This window comes from Lissotriton vulgaris, chromosome 11 (genome assembly GCF_964263255.1).
Source record: "Lissotriton vulgaris chromosome 11, aLisVul1.2, whole genome shotgun sequence".
Classification (NCBI taxonomy): Eukaryota; Metazoa; Chordata; class Amphibia; order Caudata; family Salamandridae; genus Lissotriton; species Lissotriton vulgaris.
In genome coordinates, this window is record NC_141699.1 from 223133777 (window position 1) to 223155671 (window position 21895).

The 21895-nt window shown below is 47.8% G+C and overlaps 1 protein-coding gene across 1 annotated transcript in view; it reads left to right on the forward strand.

Moving 5' to 3' along the window:
• Positions 1-21895, forward strand: part of LOC147679554 (unconventional myosin-XVIIIb-like) — a 675984-nt gene that overhangs the window by 229039 nt on the left and 425050 nt on the right. The window contains exon 8 of the mRNA XM_086942460.1: positions 3067-3243. Coding sequence (XP_086798586.1) covers positions 3067-3243 — 177 coding nt within the window. The remainder of the gene's footprint in view (positions 1-3066; positions 3244-21895) is intronic.

Here is a 21895-nt window from a genome sequence, read left to right on the forward strand (position 1 = left end):
AGAGACTCGCCATCGCATCACCGGAGAAGCGTGTCGCAGGGCTTGTCACGGCTCTAAGGTACAGAGTCGTCACAAGGCTGCCAGGGCGTCTACGCATAGTCATCGCATCGCCACATCAAGGGCGCCATCTTCTCACATCGCAACTGGATCATCACATCGCATCAAGGCGCCATCTTGCGCATCGCAACGGGCCCGCAGGCTGATAATCTACACACCAACCCCGCACCGATTAGGATCACAACGCATCCCCTACTCTGCGCAAGCATTGAGGCACGACGCATCATCTACCCTGGATCACGGAAACAACACATCTCCTTTTTGTGAGCCTTTTGTTTACTTTGCGTTACGCATCCAGGTACTTTGTTGAGAACTTTGTCGCATTGATCATTAACTTGAACTAAGCAACATTTTATCATCTTTAAGCAATCGTAAGTGCAGTATTGTGGAATTTTGTTGTTTGTGGTCTTGTGTTAAGTCTATATAAAGAATACTTATTTTTATAAAACCTGTGTTGTGTCCATCTGTAGTGTTTTCACTGTACTACTGTGTATATTCACAAATGCTTAACACACTGCCTCTGAGATAAGCCTGTCTGTTCGTGCCAAGCTACTAAGGGGGTGAGCAGGGGTTATTAAGGAGTGCAATACCTTATCCTGACTTAGAAGTAAGGGTCTCTATTTGGACAAAGGTGAATACCATTGCCAACTAGAGACCCCCAGATCTAACAAGTTATAAATAAAATACTTCTTTTCTCATGTAAAAGAAGTGTTTGACTGGACATTGATTTATTGTTGGTGCTGTTTGCACTTTGTATTATGAGTCATGTTCACTGACCTGTATCTCTAGCTCACCTCGAGGTAGCCTTGACTGCTCAACCCCATCTTATTCTGAGACTGCTTGACTGCTCGACCCCATCTACTTCTGAGAGTCAAGAACAGAAGGGGTATTTGGCACAGTTGCTCTGGATCAATGGTAGATCAGGCCCTAGGGCATCAGTAGTAAAATGCCTCAACCACTATCGTTGAGTACAGTAGCCCCTGCATGCCCTGTGGCCCCGCTGAAAGGGGCTCTGACAGACTGCCTCAATAATTTCTTCTTGTCTTGCACCCATCTAGTTTCTTCTATGCTCAATTCAATTGTGAATGTACTATGCCAAAAGTCTGTGCACTCACTTTTGCACTGAAATGGTGGTTCTGCTTCCACTAGTGTCCACTCAAACTTCCTATAATCATTCTGGAGGCAATGCTTCCTTCCTACTTAAACTAGTGGCTACCATGAGACTACAACCTGGTGGTGCATTGTGAGGCAAGACACAACCTCAGTGCTGATGGAGCAGTCACGCTAGCATCTTACTCCCTGCGGACGGTAAACGTCATGGATTTCCCTGAACACAATCTCTAAATGTGCAAAAGCATGGGGGTGATCTCCTTGCATCCACAAAACTGTGATGCTGAAATTATATGGTTGAGGGAGAAATTATCAAAAAACAAACTGCACATCAGAGCTTCCTCCTCAGTTCTTGAATTCCCCAAAATACTTAAGACCTGGCTTATCATTTAGCCCCGACTCTGGCTCGGCCCATACAGCTTCAGCACAAGGATACTCTTTGCACACTATACAAGAATAACAACATAACATAAAACGAGATAACAGAACAGAACAGACATTGTACTAATATGAAGAGATGAACTCTGTCAGCTCCCATTGGCAGGAAATATCTTCCAGATTGAAAAAATAGAATATTACATTCTTAAACTCAGATCTGTTACTTTGAACCACGTTTCAAAATGGATAAGGAAAGTGAACCAAATCTTTTGAAGGTGCAAAAAACGAAAGTATTTATCTTTGTGCCCAAATGTTAGGAAATTGGTCTTAGCAATTTTACGTCCTGGGTATTATCGTGTCCCATCCTACTAAATACATACATCAACTCGATCAGATTCTATAAACTACACATTTATGTATAATAGAGATTGGCCTTGCACCGTTTCTTTATACTACACCATGGTTGCTTTACAACAATTCGGCATTTCAATTTCTTGCTTCTTTGTGATGTAGATGATATCAAAATGTACAAGTGGATCCACTTTTTCCCATGCAATACACATAATATATGGTTGTCGTCCATATTTGATCTTTTTCATGGGAACATTTAATTACTATACATATCTGCCAATATGTTACTTTAGATATGCCAGGCGTGACATACGGTATAAACTACCAAGAAGTTTAAGTCTAATAATAAATAGTGCTTTTCCGAATGTTGTTTCAGTCGAAGATAATCTAAGCATTCAAAGGATTCAAAGGATAGGCCTATCTTTTTGTGGGCGGAGTTCTCTGCCCCAACTTCGGAGTCTCCTCAGTCACAATGAGGAAACTTACATAAAAGTGTAGGCTAACCTGTAAACTTACACCAAACTGTGAATCTACCTTTGTAAATTGGGCCCAATCTGTTTAAGAGAAATCGTAATAACATTGATTTATTTTGTAAAATGTGAAACAATCTAGGATTTGTGAATTGAAATTATTTATTTTATACATTCAGTTGTCTCTTTGCAACATGATTCTGACTCTATAATATTGGGTACAGGAATTACAGTTAGTGGACACACTTTTGTTCTTGTCTGTTGAGCCTTGCGCATAATCAAGTCATATATTTTCACAGTATGTCACTATATTCCTTTACTGATAGATGATACGGGTCATTTGCATTGCAGTGATAGTACTGTGGCCTTTACCTATGTCCTCATTTTTTTTATTATTTAAGTATCTTGCTTTGCTAAATTTGTCATGCTTTTGCCATATTCAGGAGCAATTCTTGATTTGTTTTTCATGTAACACATGTGTATTAACTTTATTTTCCAGTGTAGTTTGTGAGTAGTCTTTTGATAAACATTTGCCATTTTGGGATCATGATTTCCAAGTTTTTCTTTTTTTGTGATAACTATATTTTGATGTCATTGTTCTTCAGTATATTTTGAGGTGGACATATGGTACATGGGCATACAAGGCAAGCTCCTGGGTACAAAATGACCTGTTTGTCATGTTGTTGTACTTGTGTTTCAGACAAATCCCTCGAAATTCGACCATGCAGAGGATTTATCCACGCTCATCAGCCTAAACGAGTCAAGTGTCATCAACACCCTGCAGCATCGCTACCAGTCTCAGCTCAACCACACCTATGCGGGCCCACACCTGGTGGTGATAAAGCCTAGCACGGCCATACCAAACTATTCTGCTAAGGTACTACCTCTCTGATGATTGCCCATTTCATTTCATAGATGTGGCCATTAGTCCCTTTGCTTTCTAGTTGTTCAGGGAAATCAAGTTATTACCCATCCGAATGACAACTAAGTGTGAGCCTCAGGCATGTTTTATTCCATCCTTATTGAGTATTAGCAGATGATTATTGCTTCTAGTAACTTTTATTGCTTAAAATGAGGGCACCATATTGTTGCTGAACTCGGTGCCTCTTATTAGCTACTATTGTGATTTTCTTGTAGAATGTATAGTGTTGGAATCATTTACAGCCAGATTCATCAAAGTAAATTCGGCTCGCAAAGGGCCAGATTCTGAGAATCTTGCCCATTGCGAGCGCTATTTTTGCATTTGGGATTCATCATCCCAAATGAAGAAATCGCAATTCTAGAAATCGCTAAATTGCGATTAATTGCATTTAAGGAATTGCATTAAATGAACCATTTAAAAATTGCGAATTCACAATCTGGGGCCGCTATTTACCGAGAAGTCTAACTACGTGGTAAATAGCGAAAACTTAGAAAAATGCACTTTAGTGCATTTTTCTAAGTGTATGTTACACACACACATGTCCTGTGGACATGTGTGTGCGCAACACCAGTGTACATTGCCATTTCAGGGGTGCTACAGGGTGTCCTTTGGACACCCTGGCACTCTTGAAATTGCTTCCTTATTTGCGATTCGCTAATTGTATTCGCAAATAAGGAAAGACTTCCTAAAGGCCCATAGGAATGAATGGGAAAGCCATTCCTTATTTGCGATTAGCAATTAGCGAATCGCAAATAAGGGAGCTGTAGAAATCGCATAAAATATTGCGATTTCTACATGCATCCCGTTTCGCGAGTCTTTAATAGCGATTCCTTAAATTTCGCTATTAAGGTCTCGCAAAACGTTACTTAGATTAATCTAGGGGTTATTCTGTATAATACTTGTCAGCCTTACAGTAACCGCCAATACTCTCTTAACTTGACTGCACTTCACATTACATTTCCTTTTAACGTCCAAAGAATAACCCTGATTATACCCATCTTTATTGCATTTAATACAACAGTCGGATTAGTCACATTTTGACAATCGACCTAGAGATCTAGCAGGTGGGCCAGGAATACACTTGAAATGTACTCTTTGCGTACATTTCTATGATTACTCGTTTCGAGGGCTGTGAATCAGGAAAACATTCAGAAATTGATACAAATCATATTCTGAAATTTATGAGTGCAAAATCCATTATTCAACTGTGAGTCAATCTAGCTGCTCTTGGATGATATCATAGGTCTTATTATAAGTCGCATCTATGTGTGCAACATGTTTGGTGTTAAAGTCGCAGTTTACACACAGCCATGATATTAATTATTCAAATATGACAGCTGTCTAACGTGTTAAAGTTTTGTGACTTGTTATTCATTTAATCCCTTTGGAGTGAGGAAACAGGCAAACATATCAGGTAGGAAGTCAAAAACATAACTATTGATTGCTTTGAATATGAAATGTACAAGAATAAAAAATGGTATACTGTAGGTTAAAATTCAAATATACACATTCATGTCTTAATGAAATACTACATTTCCATCAGGAATATGACTTAATCAATCATGAGTACATTTTTCAAAAGATGTTTAAATCCAACAGTGCATCCATATATATTAAATAATGTTTTTTAGATCTGTGGTGAAAAAATAAAAAAGAAGACAAATTAAATACACAAGTGAGACATTCACCACACAAATTCCAACTATCCACAAAAAACGGGGGTTATTTAAGTGTGGCCCGAATCTGTTTCCATGCATTGATCCCTACGGTATACCATTTGTTTGTGTGTAATCTTTGCCTAAATTCAATGGGGTTAGATGAGCAAACCCCTATTCTGTACTTTCTGCATTGAGTATAAAATATGGCTGCTAGCTTTGAAGCTTTGGGAAGTATTCCTGATTGGTTCATCCAGTCATATTTAACTTTGATGTCTTCTCTGTCGTTCTCTTCAGTCCTTCTGCATAAATTGTGACTCTTATAAATCCCATGTGCCTTCTGTTTTGCTTTCAGAACTGAAAATCAAAAGATTAGGAGGCCTTTTTACTAAAAGTTCATGCAACGCAGAGCAGCAGACACAGTTGCTGCGATGCGTTTTGTGAATGGAAGAGAGCTGAACAGTGCCATATCTACTAAAATATGACATTCTTCAGCTCTTTACCTACACTGGTGCACTTGAGGCTGCCTAGAGCCATGGTGCAAAGGTGCCTGCATGACAGGCAGGATACTGGTGCACTCGAGGCTGCCTATAGCCATGGTGCAAAGGTGCCTGCATGACAGGCAGGATACTGGTGCACTCGAGGCTGCCTAGAGCCATGGTGCAAAGGTGCCTGCATGACAGGCAGGATACTGGTGCACTCGAGGCTGCCTAGAGCCATGGTGCAAAGGTGCCTGCATGACAGGCAGGATACTGGTGCACTCGAGGCTGCCTAGAGCCATGGTCCAAAGGTGCCTGCATGACAGGCAGGATACTGGTGCACTCGAGGCTGCCTAGAGCCATGGTGCAAAGGTGCCTGCATGACAGGCAGTATACTGGTGCACTCGAGGCTGCCTAGAGCCATGGTGCAAAGGTGCCTGCATGACAGGCAGGATACTGGTGCACTCAAGGCTGCCTAGAGCCATGGTGCAAAGGTGCCTGCATGACAGGCAGGATACTGGTGCACTCGAGAGTGCCTAGAGCCATGGTGCAAAGGTGCCTGCATGACAGGCAGTATACTGGTGCACTCGAGGCTGCCTAGAGCCATGGTGCAAAGGTGCCTGCATGACAGGCAGGATACTGGTGCACTCGAGGCTGCCTAGAGCCATGGTGCAAAGGTGCCTGCATGACAGGCAGGATACTGGTGCACTCGAGGCTGCCTAGAGCCATGGTGCAAAGGTGCCTGCATGACAGGCAGGATACTGGTGCACTCGAGGCTGCCTATAGCCATGGTGCAAATGTGCCTGCATGACAGGCAGGATTTCTTGTGTGCAAAACAAGAGCATCTTCCTGCACAAAAACAATCCTAAGAGGGAATAACGAGGAAACATAAACATATTTCCCTTCTTTATGCCAGGTTGATGTACCATTTTGGCACAATCCTAGTTTTACTAATTTTAGTAAATCTGAGATCCACCAAATTTCATGAGTGAATGCACCGGAATACCCATGGAAAGACTACTACCATGAAGCAAGGCACTACGCTGTGTTACATTTCTTTAGAAAATCACGCATGGCAGCGCAAATTACCGCTTGCGTGGATTTGTAAATCTTACTTAAACTTTTAAATTTAAATTGCCTTGTATTGCCACACGCGATGCAAAGACAACGCAAAGGTTTAGCAAATCTGGACCCCGTTATTTTCAGTTTACACCTCAATCGACTAACCCCACCTACACATTAAAATAATGTTATTACACTTAAAATAGTACAGAAAAAGTGGCATTGTTGAGCCAAAAAGTAAATAAACAAGTGGCATAGTTGTGTTTTCACTTTAAATAACACAACCACTTAACACCGGAAGAAGCAAATATATAATTCAAGATCCTGTGCACAATGCACACTTCTCACTGGAGTAAAATTTGGAATTCTCCAGACATCTGAGTGCGCTGAGGTTACCTAAATCTTGCAAGATGCTCCAGCCAAGATCTAAACTTCAGACACCATAGAGGTAAATAATTCAGAGTTCAGGGACCGAACTGAGCGGCTGATTAGGATGGCGGGCGGACTTTAGTCCGTCCTCCATCCCAGTGGAAATGGACCGGCCGCCAGACATGCGGCGGGCCCCCAGCCCTGATTACGATGCAACTGCCCCCTATAGGTCGCATCCTGCATATTTGACATTGCGGCCGGAGCTGCGTACAGCAGCACCGGCCGCAATGCCAAAATGGCATGTTGTGCATTTGCATGCACAAAGTGGCAAGCACCGCGTGGTGCCTGCTACCTTGTGCATGCAAATGGAGGGGGGTACCATGGGTACCCCCCAAGTGCACCCACCACCCCCGAGGTTCGCATAGGGCCCCCAAAGAACATCCCGTCTGCCGCTAAACCCCCCCGCCATTGTAATATGGCGGGGTTTCACCCGTTACGATGTCGTGGCGGTTGCCACCGCCGGATCGGCAGTGTCGAATGTCACAACATCATAATGAGCCCCTGAGTTACACTGTAAATCTGTCCCAAAAGCCAGATTTAACAATCTCAGACTAAGAAAACTCCTGAAAATTATTTTACTAGTATAAACATTTAATTTATGAAGCTCAAGCTGACTGTAGAAATGTGAACTCCATCAGGACTGTCTACACCTCCAATAAATGAAATGCTGCATGATTTCCTTGCTCCATCAAGAGCAGAATAGCAAGTTACTGCTACTGAAGACTGGTTCTAAGGGGATCAGATGGAAAGTAGCAAGTCAATGATTGGGCTCATCTGTAATGACCGTCCCTAGTTTAGAGGGTTTCTCTTAAAAAAACTGCAGAGATTGAAGAAGACCGAGGGAAGGTGCGTATTACCTCCAGAACGGGCTTTATTTGATAGCCTCTCCTCTGCGCTCCTCGTGCTTTTTTGTTTTTTTCTTCAGTTTTATGTAGTGTGAACTGTACCCGTAGGCATTGGAGCACTTTACACGAGCACCAGTTAACATTATACAAGGACACACACAATCGATTTGATAGGCACAAGGGAGACTGAGGGGCAGATTGACAAGGAACTGACGCATCTGCATAGATGGGTCCTTTTTTTGCGTCAGCGCCGAATGTCCTTGCACCACTATTGATGCACTGTATTTACAATATAGTGCTCCATAGCGCAAGGATTGTGTCTAAAATTCTGATGCCTCTGTTGGCACAACAGTGACCCATTGCTGGAGTTGCTCATGAAATCAACACAACTCCAGCAATGTGCCACAACAGATGGATGAGTCCCATTCAAAAAGCCCTGCATTATTCCTCACGCCTAGTCTGAGCAGCCGTAGGGATTTTGACGCAGTGAAAGTATAGATGACGCAGTGAAACCTTGTATATTTCACAGTGTCAGTTCTACATGGCTTTTTGCGTGGGAACGCCCACCCTGCATATATTATACCTGACGCAGGTATAATGTGACGCAGGGCTTTACAACGTGACGCATCTCCCCAGATGCGTCACGCTCTAAATTAGCTGCATTTTTTACGCCACCGCTGCGTCACAAAAGTGTTGCAACTGTGGCTCAAAAGATTCGCAAAGGGCTTGTAAATCTTTCCCTAAGTGATTTGTGCAGAATGCCAGGATGTTGAGCCGAGGCCGAGACTCGAACCTGGGGCCTCATTTATGAGGCTGTGCGTCACTTTTATGCAGCTGGTGCGTCACTTTTTGTGACGCACCAGTGGCGTAAAAAATGTGCATTGTTGTGCCATATTTACAAAGTGACGCATCTAGGTAGATGCGTCACTTTGTAAACCCCTGCGCCAGGTATAATGTATGCAAGGGGGGGCGTATTGACGCAAGAAAGGGTCGTAGAAGTCACGCAGTGAGATCTATGAGATTTCACTGCGTCACTTCTAGGGTGCCATTGCGTCAAAATCTTGCGCCTGCCTCACAGCAGGTGTAAGACTGACGCAGGCCCTTTCACATGGGGCTTGCCCCATGTGAAAGGACGCATTGCTGGATTTGCGTCACTTTTGTGACACACTCCAGCAATGCGTCCCTTTTGCGCCTACAGATACGTCAGAATAACTGATGTATCTGTAACTCCTTGCGACATGATGGCTCATACTGTAAATATGACGCATCATTGGTGTTGCAAGGAGGGCGCAATGAAAAGTGATGCATCGCTGTTTTCATGCAGCGATGCATCACTTTTCATAAATGAGGCCCCTGGTTCCCCAGTTCCAAAGTCGGCAGCTCTGGCCTTTACACCGTACCCTCTGACCTCATCCTCGTTGGAGATGTATGTAACAAACTGTAAAAGGGCTTTGTTTAAACAAAAGCTATGATTATGATGTTTTAATCAGATATTAGTTAAAGGCGAGATTTTCTAAGACAACCCAAAAAAACTGCTATTTTCAACCTTTTTTTAATTTTCAATTAATCCACTGGGTGGCACCATATGACTAAACTTCGGATGAATTAAAATAACTTGCATAGCTTTTTTTACTCTATTAAATAGAAATGTGATCGAAATAAGTAAGCCGCGAATGTGTAAAACAAGTTTGCGGTCCCCACACTATGCGGTCCCCTCACTATGATTTGAAGAATTCTAGCCTTTGGGGCTGCAATGTACTTTACAATACGGAAATGTTTCAGATACGAAAAGGATGCTTGTGGCTCCAGTGCTCTACAGAGAAAGACAATGTTCATCTCTAAATTCAGGTCGGAAATGAAATAAAACAAATAAAAAGATTTCATTTAGTAAATGAAAAAGCAGGCGGTCTGCTTTCCATCACAGGCATAGGTATCTGCATTTGCGTCTTTTCAACAGAATCTTGCCTCAACAGAATAATGTGACAGGACTCAACAAATTCTACTTATCGGCCATTTTGGGCTGAAGCAGAGTTAACATTTTACACAGCATATTTGATCCACAAAGTAGCTGTTGTGCAAAACCAAAGACTGCTATGGGGCTTAAATACATTGGGCCACAAACTTCTAATTTTTTTAAGGTAACACATTGTTCACATTTTTTATGGAATTCAAATTTACACTGGTTCATATACCTGTAATTAACATAACAGTAAACACATCAACGGACTGTAAAACTTGAGGGGGCATATTATCAAGGGGGTTTATCCCCGCTTTTTTGGCTTTAAAAGCCAAGAAAGCGGGGATAAAATTATCTCCCTATTACCTAGCTGTCGCTAACACCAGTTAGCGACAGCTAGTAGGAGATAGCGACCATCTTGGGCCCCACTTTGCATGTCAGTGATATTTATCACTAATGACATGCAAAGTGGGCGTGCCAAGATGTTAGCGACTGAAAACAGTCGCTAACATCGCTATCTCCTATTACCAACTTTTGGAGATATTCGCGCTAAGCGCGAATATCTCCAAAAGCTAACACCTGCCCTGAGCAGTTCTTAGCCATGTTATCCAATGGGAGGTGGATAACATGGCTAAGAGCATTAGCTCGGTAATGCCTGAATATCGCGGACTTTTCAGCGATATTCATGCATTGCGGCGATTTTTATCGCATTTGCGATAAACCTTGGTAATACCAAGGTTTATTTGCAGTAAAAATCGCCGCAGCTCAGCGGTAAATATTTGTCTCTAACCAAGCAATAGCTATAATTATCGCTATTGCTTGGTAATGCTCTATTACTTACCGGTAATCTTCATTACTCCTGGTCACGTTGTCCTCGGCCCATTCATTACTTATGGAGAAAACTATCTCCCGACAGAAATTAAAACAAGAGGAATGCTGGGATATCCCTACTACCCCTCCCCCCGGGAGTACAAAGGTAGGACTTACCCAGCAGCCCTCCTGTACAACCAAGCCCAGACAGGAAGGCCGGCCGCCCGGGAGGGAGGGAGGGGCGTATGAATGGGCCGAGGACAACGGGACCAGGAGTAATGAAGATTACCGGTAAGTAATAGAGCATTACCCCCAGGTCCCTTATGTCCTCTGCCCATTCATTACTTATGGAGAAATACCAAAGCAGAAAAAGCCGGCCTTCCCAAACCAAACAAAAGCCAACCCAGGAAACCACACCAAGGCAGCAACCGCAGAAGGAAAAAGGAAGAACCGGGGAAACCCCAGGCAGAGCCCCCGACAAGAGGAACCCCACCAGACCAGCACACACCCAACAAGAGCAAGGGCGCACAGCCAGATGACCAGACCGGCCACCAGAGAGGCCAACCAGTCCACCGCAGGAACACCCCACAGCCAACCAGCGACAGGGGGAGCACAGACACCCAAGCCACCACAGGCAAGAGGACAAACAGCAGAAGAGAGGCCAAACAAAGAGAAAGGCCAAGAACCACCAGCCAACAAGCCAGAAGCGGGCAGAAGAAGACAACCCAGGCAAGAACAGGCAGGAGACAAGCGGACCAGAGGAACCAAAGGCCCAACAAAAGAAGAACAGCGGAAGCCCACCAGAACCCAACCCGGAAGGCAAGACCGAGCCCAAGGCCAGGGAAAGAGAGAAAACCCAGACACCAGGGAACGAAGAGCAAACCCCAGGAAGCCAAGCCACCAGGTCCCGCAAGAGGAGGACACAAGGCAAAGGAAACCAGCACCACCAGGAAACCCGAGCAGGAATAACCAACAAGGGCAACCAACCAGGACAAAGAGACCCGGAAAAAGAGGAAAAGGGAACCGAAGGAACCCCAGGAACCCCGAAACAAAACACCAGCCAAAGCGGAGGAAACGGGAGCAGGAAGCAACAGCCCGAAGAAGGCAAACCCGAACACCAAAGCAGGAGAGCAACCGGACGGGCCAAGCACCCGGAGGCCCCAAGACGACAGCAAGGGAACCGCGAAGGACACAACAACCACAGCCAAGCCAAACCAGAGACAGGCCAGGCACAAAGACCCCAAACAGCCCAAGTAAAGGACCGGGGCAGAAACCCAGAGGCCAGAGAGACCGCGGCAAAACCATCCCAGAGGACCTCACAGAATCAACCGCAGCCAGGGAGGAAAGCACAAGCAAACCACACCCCACAGCCCGGCAAGACCCAAGGCAGGGCACGCACAGGGGACGAACCCCGCACGGCGAAAGCCGCAACCGAGGACACAGACAGGAAGCCAAAGCCGAAGCCAAAGGCAACCCGCAGAACCAACCCAAAACAAGGGAAGGACAAAGAAGGAAAGACCCCAACAGAGCACAGGCCCGAGAGCCAACAGCCCCGCCGACGCCCCAACGAACCCCAGAAGAGGCAAGAAGGGAAAACAAGAAGGCAACAGCGTGACGGCCAGAAACAAGAAGAAGACCGGAACACACCACACCCACAAGTGAACGGAACCCCACGACACAGGGACCAGCCACCCCAAAGGCAGACAGGGCACCCGCAAAGAAGCGCCAAGCCACCCAAGAAACTCCCAGAAGAGACTCAACCAGGCAGCCCAGGACCGCAGCAAGAACACAACCAGGCAACCCAGAGCAGGACGCACAAACAGAAAAGCAGACCAGCCCAGAACAGGAGCCAACGATGGGAAGCCCAAGGCAACAGGCCACCACAGAAAGCCACAGCCGAAGGAAAATTAGAAGCAAACGCAGGCCACAGCAACTAGCGCAGCGCTCCTCCCACACGGCCAAGCAACGGGGAGACTTGCACAGCGACCCGGAAGAAACGGGGAGGCAGCGCACCCGCCACAAAGGGCTGAGAAACCGGAACACCGGCCATGAGGAAGCCATGCCGCCCAGCAAGCCCGGCAGGCCGGGAGGCAGACCCAGCAGACACCCAGGGAGAGAAAAACCCACAGGCCCAGGAGAGGCAACAACAACGGCCACCCCGCACCACCACCAAAACCAGAAGAGGCAGGGAAGAAAACCGAAGGAAGAAGCCAATCGCACCCCGCAGCCTCAGGCGGCCAGGCAGAAACCAACCAGGCCAGACCAAGCACAACCACCGAGCAGAAAACGGAGCGCGGGAACAACACACCAACCCTGAGAACAGGAGGCATGACAGGACCCGGCAGCCGCCAGGAGGCCACAGTCAGGCAACACAGCAGACACAGGAGGGGATGCCAGGAAACAGCAGAACCCAGCAGAGGGAAGGCCACAGCACCAGAAGGACTGAAGCAGGCCCCCACCACGCACCACGCCCGACAACAGGCGCAGGACGGGAGGAACAGAACAGCCAGACCCATGGCAGCACAAGCCACCAAGAGAGAGCACCCCAAAGAACCATCAGTACCCACGAGAGGAACCAGGCGCAGCCAAGGAAAAGGAGGAACAGGACCAGGAACCAGTAGCCCCAAAAGACGGCCAACAAGACAGAGGCCAGGAAGGGAAGAACCAGGACCCCCAAGCAGGGCAGAGGCCACAACATCCAGCCCGCAGCGGAGGCAAGGCCACCAAGGAAGAACAGCACGGCAGGCCCACCTGAACAAGGGGAGCCCACAGGACCCCCCCCCCCCCACCGCGCAGCGGCCCAAGAAGCAGGAACAACGACCCACCACCAGATGGGGCAGAGAGCCGGAAGCAGAAGGCAACCCAATCAGGCCGCCGCAGCAGAAAAAGAAGCGAAACCGACACCAGAGCACCAGAGGGCAAGGCTCAAGCAAGCAGGCAGGAAAACCCCAACCACACAGGGAACCCACGAGCAAGCAAAGGCAGGAGCAGTCAAAGAACCAGCCACCACAGAGGCGACCGGCACCAAAGCCAACCCGAGGCAGGCCAGCAGCAGAAAGGGCAAACACCCCCAGAGGCGCCAAGAGCAGTGGAACACCCCGAAGAAGAGAACCAAGGGAACAGACCCACGGAACGCCCACCACCAGAGAACCCGGGCCAGCCGAAGGCAGCGCGGACCCCTGAATTAATAGCAGCAAGAAACCCCAAAAGGGAAGGCAGCACAGAGCCCGCAAGCAAGCCCCGACACCAAACAGAGACGCAACCAAATGCCGCACAGGGGAACGGAGGACCGACAGAGGGCAAAGCGCCAACCAATACAGCAAAAGGAAGAGCCGGCCAAGGCAACCCAGGAGGTACACGGACGAGCAACAGCACGGCAGCGAGGAGCCCACAACAAGGACAAAGGCACCCACACCCAGCCGCAGCCAAACAGCCAGTCAACAAGAACAAGGAACGTACCCCGCACAGTGACTCACCCAGACCCCTGCACAATAAGCGCACAGCAAGGCCAAAGGAAACCTCACACCCAGAAGGGAACAGGGCCACAGAGCCGCCAGACCCAGAACAAAACAGATGCCAAAGAACAGCCAAACGAGCCACCACGGCAGGCAGCAGCTCTCACACCCATCCAGACCCGGGCCCAAGAAAGCACACCAGAAACCGTGACCCAAACCCCCGAACCGCAAACGCAAGCGTGTCGAGAGGACAGGAGGCCCGAACCAAGGGTGGCAGAATCAAAGTCGGCAGAGCACAAGACTAGAGGGCAAGACCGACAGCGTGCCAGGGACAGAGCAGCCCCCACCACAGCGGCAGGCAGCACACCCCCCCAGACCCGGGCCAAAAAGAGCACGGGACAAAGCCGCGGCCCAGCAGACACGCAACCAACCCACAGCAGGAGCCCAAAAACAACCCTCCGTCGCACACCCCCAACCAACAACCCCCAAGACGAGGTGAGCAGAGGGGGCACAGGGCAACACGCATAGCAGCACCCACACGAAAGGCAGCACTGGACAGAAGCAAAACCTCCGGGACCAGAGCCTGTAGCCAAGAGGGCAGACCAGAAAGCCCCTGCAAACATAGCAAAGAGCAGTCGGACAACATAGGACCAACAACAGCAGGCATCCAAACGCTGTATGCACAGTCACCACAAGCAGCATCAAACAGACTGCACAGATTGTCAACACGAACACCCTGCAGGAAGAGAAGCCGCAACTGAGCACCCACCGGGTGGACAGACACTAAAAAGCAGCCCGAGACCGAGTGCCTCGCCCCGAAGCTGGTCACAGCAGCAGCGGCAGCCCCGAGACATCCGGGGCAGGAGCGCCAAGCAGCCAAACCCGGAAACCCAGTAAACCTGCAAAGAGACAGAGAACTGCACAACACACAGACAGGGGGAGCAAAAAACACCGCAAAAGCGGGACTCACCCGGAGCGGGGGCCCGAGCAGCATCAGAAAGGCCTCCACACCAACAGCCGGATCCGGGAATGAAAATCCAGCGCAGCGCGTCTCCCACCCGGCCAGGCTCGGGGAGACGCGCTCAGCGACCCGGAAGTAACCGGGAGGCGGCGCACCAGCCGCAAAGGGCCAGAAAACCGGAACAACGGCTGCGAACAAGTCAATCCCCCCCCAGCAAGCCCGGCAGGCCGGTGGGGGAGACACATCAGGAATCTCACCCCTGCCCGTGAAGCCAGGCAGCCGGGCAGGAGGAGCCAGAAGAGTACTGCATGCCACTCAAGCCCAGCAGGAGCCGGTGCAGCCCCCATCAGCAACAGCATCCATCAGCCATTCTGTCGAAGACAGAAAAAAAGAACAGGAGGGCTGCTGGGTAAGTCCTACCTTTGTACTCCCGGGGGGAGGGGCAGTAGGGATATCCCAGCATTCCTCTTGTTTTAATTTCTGTCGGGAGATAGTTATCTCCATAAGTAATGAATGGGCCGAGGACATAAGGGACCTGGGGGTAATATGCCCCAGTGTGTTTTCCATGTTGGAAACTTACTTTTATAGGTTGTCTAAATGACTTCATAAGTGTCCCATGTAAGCGCACCGGGCAGGTGGCCTAATGTTTAAACGTGGCACACACAAGGGGGAAAATGTATTAAAATGGGGATCAGTGCAGTGCAGCAAGTCACCTTGCTGTGCTGCGTCACTGGGAAAGGGCAGAAATGCACCATATTTAAAGCATCTGGCACATTACTGACTTTTCCCCCTGCACTGGTGAACAATGGGTTGCCTAGCGCCAATGCAGGCGCCCCGTGCACCATCGTGCAAGGGTGCCTGCGTTGCATGCAGGATTGCTTTTGTGCAAGAAGGGACACTTTCCTGCAGAAAAACAATCCTGAGAGGCAGGGTGCAGCACACAAAGAAAGAGGAAGTTACAAGGAGAATGTAAAATGTAATGTAATGTAAAAAGGATTTATAGAGCGCAACATACACCGGACGGTTTCTTGGCGCTGTTCACTAAATCAAGAGGAGACAGAGGAGGGAGGGGGAGGTAGCTTATGTGTAAGCACAGCGGAAGAGGTGAGTTTTTAAGAGAGACCTAAAGTGAAGGTAGGAGGAGGAGAGTCTGAGTTCCAGGGGGAGAGAGTTCCAGAATGAGGGGGCCAAAAAAGAGAATCTGAGGCCACCGTGCTTTTTGCGCCTAAACCTGGGCGTCTGAAGGAGAGCATGGTGGGAAGATCGGAGGGGTCTAGAAGGGGCGTACGGGAGCAGGAGCGACGAGATGAAGAAGGGGCCGATGCCGGCCAGGGATTTGTGGGTCAAACAGCCTAGTTTGAATTTACAACGCTCTGATACAGGAAGCCAATGAAGGGCTTTAAGTAGATGTTTTGGTTGGTGGTAAATCAGGCGGGCTGCCTGATTCTGTATCAGCTGTAATCTTTTGATTTGGTATTGTGGGATACCTGCGTACAAGGCGTTGGCATAGTCAACCCGAGAGATGACTAATGCCAGCAACGTCAGGGTGAGAGCTTCAGTGAGAGCTTCAGTGGTCAGAAAATGGGCTATTTTACGAATTTTTCTGAGCTGGTGGAAGCAGGAAGACACTGTAGCACTGACCTGAGGTTGCATGGAAAGATCTTGAGAGATATAGACCCCCAAGCTTTTTACCTTGTCAGCAGGGCAAGGGGAGGGACCAAGGGCAGGGGGCCAGAAGGTGGAGTTCCAGGGGTTGGATGGGCCTCCGACGAGAACAAGCTCCGTCTTGTCGGGATTGAGTTTGAGATGGTGAGTGCCCATCCAATTGCTGATATGACAGAGGGTAGACTGGAAATCCTGAGCCGCATCCTGCGAGGAGTCAAGATTGAAAATGAGCTGAATGTCATCTGCATAGTTAAATGCAGTGACGTTCCTTCCCCGGAGGGAGCGGATCAGGGGGGTAAGGTACAAATTAAAAAGAAGTGGGGACAGAGACGAACCCTGTGGCACACCGCAGGTGAGTTTCATCCTGTCAGCCGAAAAATGGGAGAGTCGGACAGATTGGTGGCGGTTCGTCAGGAATGAGCGGACCCAATCAAGGGCCGTCCCTCCGATACCAGCCTCTTTGACACGGTCGACCAAGATGGTATGGTCGACCGTGTCGAAGGCCGCCGACAGATCCAAAAGAATCAAGGCTTGGTGGGTGTTAGAATCGGCACCTCTACGGAGTTCCTCCATTACAGAGAGAATGACCGCCTCTGTTGAATGGGCGGGTCTGAACCCGGCCTGCTGGGGGTCCAAGAAGTTGGAGTCCTCAATGAAAGAACTGAGGATACTAGTCACATACGTCTCGAGCACTTTGCTTAGGTAGGGAAGTAGGGAGATGGGACGGAAGTTGCCCATAACCGTAGGGTCAGCAGTGGGTTTCTTTAGAATGGGAACTACCTCCGCGTTCTTAAACTGGCTAGGGACCTCACCGCGCAGAAGAGAACTGTTCAGGAGGGCCAGAGGGGGGGGTGGGGCAGGCTGAGAAAGCAGCCCGGAGAATCGCGGGAGGGCAGCAATCTGTGGGGGAGCCGGAGGAAACTTTGTTAAGCAAGGCAATGAAGACATCTTCTAATAGGGGAGGGAACTGAGTCAGAGAGTGAGGGTTGGTGAAGGGAGCAGCCTCAGTGAGGGGAGTAGTCGGGGGTGTGGAGGAGATACTTGTTTTGATTTTGCTAATTTTTTCTACGAAGAAGCAGTTGAGGGAATCACAGAGTGCCTGAGATGGAAGGGGTTTGATGGTCACCCTATCTGGATGTGAGAGTTCTTCTACAATGGCAAAGATGTCTTTAGATTTTTGCGCAGAGTTGAGGATTTTGGTGGAAAAATAGGTGGTTTTGGCGGCTGAGATTGCTCGTTTATATTCTCCCAGTAATTTTAGAAAAGGAGGTTTTTCTAAGGGATCATAGCTTCTACGCCAGCGACGCTCGGCTTGGCGGAGACTAAGTTTTAAAGATTTAAGGTTGTCAGAGAACCAGCGATGTGCGTCGTGAGGGCGCTTGGTTCTAATTAGCTTGAGGGGGGCGACCTTGTCACTGGCGGATTCTAGCCATTTGACGAGTGCAGCTGCTTGAGAGTCGATAGGACCAGAGCTGGGCAGAACTGAGGATGTTAAGGAGGTAAAAAATAAGTCAAGGTCTGCTTTGTTCCAGTTTCTGGCCAAGAGGCTAGTGCCTCGGCTACGAGGGGGCGGAGGAGGGACCAGGAGGAGGAAGGAAATTAGGTGATGGTCAGACCAGTGACAGGGTGTGATCGTGAGTGACTTGATGTCAAGATTATAGGTCCACACCTGGTCTAGGATATGGCCCTTGGAGTGAGTGGGTGAGTGAACGTGTTGAAGACCATTGAGCCCAGTTAATAAGTCAGTAAAAGCAAGGGATTGCGGGCTTTCGTGGGCATCTGACGGCCAGTAGTTGAAATCACCCAGGACCACGAGTTTAGATATTTCTCCTCATTATGCGTCTTCTGAGGAGGCATATGTTTTTGGCACATTCCCATGTTTACATGGTCTTGTGAATCTGGGAATGCATCATAAACCATTGTATTTGTGTGGGAGCACCCTCACAATGCCCATGGGCCTTTCCAGGGCTGAGCAATGCCACACAGAGATTGTGCTGTGTTGCATTACTCCAAACATTTGGAGCCACTCAAAGACATGCAAAGTGGCTTCAAAAATCTGACTCGGAGGTTTGCATCATGCATGTACCATATTGCACGGTGCAATTGTGATGCAACCATCTCATAAATATCCCCCTAAGTATCAAAGAAATGTATGTCCCCACAGAGACCCAAAGCTCTGTATCACTCTATAAAAGAAACGTAATTTATATGAAAATGCTACATTGTGAAAAAAAACAGCCAAAGACAGCCTAGGAATTTGGTAGATAAGTAATTCAAAATTTCTTTCCACTTGTCATTAAAAGAGAATTCCATGCTGAAAGCATACCTAATAGAAAATAACCTTTTAAAAGTGTAGTTTGTGCTGCCTGAGAGCGACCTTGGTTAATACCAGTTTTCCTGGTATCCCCACTACAAAGATTTTAATCATATCCCCACAAGGGGTGTTAATGATAGGCCTCCTGGAGGAAAATGTATTTGTCTTTGGTAGTGAAAAGGCTGAAGTGATGTCAACTTAGCAGGGATGAGTGGTCTTGCTGTAAACAGTAAAAAATGGTGACACACATGGCTAGCACAACGTGTAGATTCCAAATAACCTATCAGGATGTGAAACAAATAATTTCTAGAGACTCCTCAGACATTTGCATGGGCTCCCAGTAAGAATGAATACTGGTTATAGTACAGAGAAAGAGGGTGGGGGAGGGGTGGGGGGCTCCATTAGTTCAAATGTTTTTGAAAATCAATTCCACTCTCTTCCAGGGGGCCGCCATGTAAGTGGGACTCTGGGAGGGTTTGCTATAAGTTGGTAAACGGATTGCTGCAAACTAACGTGTCCAAAAGCACTAACTCTGTACTCTTGCTCTAACTGGAGCAATGCACTCCATCATCTCCCACCCTGACCACATTCAAAGAAAATAAGAGAGCCTGTAACAGAAACGGGCAAAGAGAATGATAAGTCAGAAAATAGACACTGGACACCACCACTTGTCACTTCTGATGGACACTGATGTTTGCAGGTCAAAGTGGGCATCTAACGGCAGTAGAAGATATCTTACTAACCTGCCATGAACGTTCTGCATCTCTGTGTAACAGTAACACGGATATATCTTAACTTTATCTTGGTGTCACCAACTGCGCGATATGAAACTTTATATTCCTGAAACTGAAGCATAACAAGAGAAGAGTGCCTGTACGTACCAACCTCCAGGTGTGATTTCTCAATGTGAGCGGTCAGATTTCTCATTGCGAATGGTCACGTAAAAATATACTCAAGCGGCATAAAGGAAGCAGCGCCCACTTGCACTGTGCTCGCAATGGTTGTACAGTGTGGACTAGCACCTGGCACTGAAAATCACTGTAAACTGCATTTATCTAACGCACTCCGCTGCTTGCGATGCTAAGCGGCAGGGGTTTTTTTTGTGCTTCGCGGAGCCCACTCAGGCTTAGGAAGAACTCTTCCTGTTATTTTGTGTGTCCTTTGACAGACTGTTTGTAAGATATATGTATTGGGTAATGCATTGACTGGCCAGGTGCCAGTCAATGCCATTACCTTTCTCCCTCTGTTTTAATGCCTCATTCCTTTTTTTGCTGTTTATTGGAGTAAAGTTTCCCCTGTAAGGCTGGGCCAAGCTGGAGTGGAGCAATGTTGTCACTGCCAGGTAGAAGTCAGGGTGGAAAGAGGTGATGCATTTGGACTCTACTCTGTCATGATCAATGTGTTTATGGTAATTCAGGTGGATTCCTTTCTTTCTCTGGGATTTGTTGTCTCTGCTTTGGATTGGCTGTTCATGGTGACTTGGGAGGTGCCTTTTTAAGTCAGTGGGGGGCCAATGGCACACTGGGTGTTACTTCTGCTCTGGGTTGCCATTGTCAAAGAGGTGCCGATACAGGTCTCCCCCAGGGGACCATAATGGAGGGCAGTGACTGTTGCTGTAGGTACAGATGTTAGAGACTATGGTCGCCTATCCTCCTCTGAATCTGAGGTGGAGTAGGAGATTGATTCAGAGGTCCAAAGAAGATTTATCTATTGTCCAGGACATTTTTGGTTTATCCCATCCTAATGGGGCTGTTTGGCAATGCCAATAGTTGTGTGGGACCTTCCTTCTGTTTCAAAGTTTCCTCTCCACAAGTACATTAAGAGTCTCATTTTGAATGAATATATCGACCCTGAAAAGTTTCTTTTGCCTGCGTTTATCAGTAAAGATTTTCCTGTGAACGGGGTGGATATCAGGTTGAATGATGATGGATATGTCAATATTTTTCTACCAAATCTGTCTGGGTGCATTTATGACTGCTGAGGACATGGCTCCCAAGGACTTAGGGGCAGATTTATGTTGGACTTGCCCCACGTGTGCGTCACGCAACGGCGGCGTAAACGTGGCGCATCCCTTCGACCTACTTACATCATGACGCATCTAGGCAGATGCATCACGTTGTAAAGCCCTGCGCCACATGTGGTTGTTCCGGCGCAGGGTGGGCGTTCCAGGGCAGGTGCGCCTCGCAAAAGTGGCTGAGTGAAATCTATAAGATTTCACTCAGTCACTTTTAGGCCAATGCTGCGTCAAAACCCTGTGCCTGCTTGAAGCAGGCGTAAGGCTTGACGCAGCATTGGACAGACAGGGCACTCCCGAGCCTTGCTGGAGCTGCGTCGCACTTGCGACGCAACTCCAGCAATGCGTCACCTTTACGGCACAGATGCGTCACGCATCTGTGCCGTTTTTTGCCCATAGTGCGCCGCATTGTAAATGCGGCGCACCATGGGTGGCGGAGCTGCGTCGCACAATAACTGGCGCATCCCTGGGGAAGCGCCAGTTATTGTAAATCTGCCCCTTAGTGGCTTGTAAGCGTCTGCCACTCTGAAACATGTTTGTGGTGGGCAATTTGACCCTTATACTTGGTGTGTAGGGGTTTTATGCATCACAGTCGGGAAAATGGGACTTCCAATACGCGTTTGATATGATATGACCTGAAATGTTTAGAGTTGCTGTCCATGATGGAACAACATATTGATTTTTTAGATAATGTGGCTTTTTATTCCATACATGCCAAAGCCTTCACCAGGTGTCCCACAGTGACTACCAGTCAGAATACCTGTGTTAAAGAATAGCAAACTGATGCAATTCAAAAGAGGCTGCTTTTTTTTTTATTCCTTTTGAGGGTCAGAAATAGTTTATAGCATATCTGGAAATCATGGTTCATGGAACCTTTGAGAACTGCAAATTTGCCTTCTGCTTCCAGGACAAATCAATGCCTGACTCCTTTCACCTCATGGGTCTGATATTAGGTCTAGGG